General features: G+C 38.2%; 1 protein-coding gene across 1 annotated transcript; it reads right to left on the minus strand.

Moving 5' to 3' along the window:
- Positions 1 to 608: 608 nt before the first annotated feature.
- LOC112177724 (RING-H2 finger protein ATL29) lies at positions 609 to 1,889 on the minus strand. Its single transcript, XM_024315985.2, has one exon. The coding sequence runs from the start codon at positions 1,683 to 1,685 to the stop codon at positions 756 to 758; it is 930 nt and encodes a 309-aa protein (XP_024171753.2). The 5' UTR covers positions 1,686 to 1,889; the 3' UTR covers positions 609 to 755.
- Between the last annotated feature and the right edge of the window lie 365 nt (positions 1,890 to 2,254).

Raw genomic sequence — 2,254 nt, forward strand, 5'->3', positions numbered from 1 at the left:
CTCAGAAATTTTCCCTTCAATGTATTTAACTTTAAAAAAAAAAAAATTAGATTTCACAAGCTTATTTGCATCTCCAATATAGACGAGTCAATTAAATTGTCAACTTTTTGATGGTTTATTCTCAACTCCAGCCCACATGTCAAAGCGTTATATAAACAATGTTGAGCTTTGCAAAATTAAGAAAACTAATAAGATAATCGGTGCATGGCATGTATTTGACAAATTTGTCAAATATATTAATAGATAAAGCTTTCTATTGTTTATCACAGTCTCATGTTTAGTTGGGTGAAAACCATCTGCTGGAGATGCTCATTAAGTATATATTAATTAATGTATGAACTTTGATTCACCTCGAGATAAAAGCAGATAAAAATCAAACTAAATAAACATGCTTCACATTCTGATACATGAGCAGATCGAACCCGGTCTTTACGTACCTGAAAATTATTTTCAGGTCATTCTTGGCTATTTTCCTATGCTTTTGGCGATCAAATCATATCAAGCGGATCGATTGCTAGGATGAGATTCTTGCAGAGAAAACAAAATAAAATAAAAATTAAAAACAGAAATCAAATAGCCATGCAGGAGCCTAAGATAAGAGAGATTCGTGACAAACTAACGAACTAATTTAAATTGCATGATATATAGCATCTATGTTGCAAGCTATCTAGCTATATATGTACCCTTTCTGGATTTGCGACGGAAGAAAAAGCAAAAGAACTTAATAACAGACCGAAACAAATGAAGATACAAAATTACAGTTTGCTACTAATCTCTCCACCAGCAGAGCTAGATTCTGAGACCTCTCCAAAGCCACCTTTACAACTGCCTCTTTGTCGTGAAAACTCCCCAAATGTAGTACAACTTCCTGTCCAATTGTGCCCTCTAAGAAGTTTTATCTTCACATGCTCCGGTAATCTGAGTGTATACCTATCCTCCTCTTGTCTAGGCCTAACTATGGAGTGTCCTGTCGAGTGTGACCTCGAAAATCTTTCCGTTTCGTTCTCTTCATTTTGTCCATCAATTTGTTGGCCTTCCACGTTAGAATTTACATTAGCAGCCAAATTTTGTTGATGAGCACTACGATATCCTTCTCGGCCTTCTTCGTCTTCGTCTTTGTCTTTAATGTCAATTCGGATAGCATCTTGACCGTATATGGACTCTTCACCTTCATTAATTTCGTGCATGGCATTCTCATGAGCAAGCACCGGAGACTTGTCCATTATTGTTGGCGACAATTCAAGGTTTCCACGGCAAAAGGGACATGTTTTGTGAGACTCGAGCCACAGGTCGATGCATTCTTGGTGGAAGACATGGCAACAAGCTGTTAAAAGACGTAGCATGCTATCATCCTCAAACTCCAATAAGCAAATTGCGCATTCTAAACCGTACTTCTCTATGCGAAAATCTTTGACACTTGCGTAGATGAAGGTGGGAAATGATTGTATTAGAGAGAGGTCGAGGCCTTCTTTGGGAGGAACAGGTACGCCCACAAGGTCGCCGGAGGGTGTGCGCTGAAAAGACGTGAGGACGTTTTCCACGAAACACTTGCAAAAGTAAATAGAAAAGAAACCAATAAAGAAGAAGACGAGGAGGAGGACGGTCAAAAGGACGGTGATCGATGGAGAGGAACTGATATTTTCCTGTGGAGGGTAACTATTAAAATTCGTTGACATTCCCAGCATAACGTCCTAAGAAGCAATATCGTTGAAGTACGTGGCCAGAGATGGGGTTGCACTTCCGGCCGGCCTAATTAGTTAGTACATAGATCAGACAAGGTACTAAAGAAACGATCATAACGTGCAATGTTTTTGGTGTTAGTCTTGGTGTTGGTGTTGGTGTTGCGTTCTTGCAATATTGTTGCCATTAGCAAGAGAGAGAGAGAGAGAGAGAGAAACAAGGAGGCATGTCAAGGCATCTGGTTTGTGTGAGTATAGGAAATATTGGCTTAATTTGGGATGATGATGTGGAAGTGTTGGTTTGTGGCATTTGGTAGCAACCATAGTAATTGAGCGAGTCCTTGTGAGAAGTATATGGTATCAACAAATTGCTCTCACTTCACTAAAACCACCGATTAATATGTTATTAATACTGCAAAAGGCAATGGACATGGAATTAAGAACCTTTGTTGGCATAAAAAAATTCAATGTTATAATGCATCCTCAAATACATAAAAAATCTTAATAAACATGTTAATTATTAGTCATTCTGCTTAAAAAAGAGTTGGTTGAATTGCTGAAATTCATTAGCTCCA

Source organism: Rosa chinensis, chromosome 7 (assembly GCF_002994745.2).
Source record: "Rosa chinensis cultivar Old Blush chromosome 7, RchiOBHm-V2, whole genome shotgun sequence".
Lineage (NCBI taxonomy): Eukaryota > Viridiplantae > Streptophyta > Magnoliopsida > Rosales > Rosaceae > Rosa > Rosa chinensis.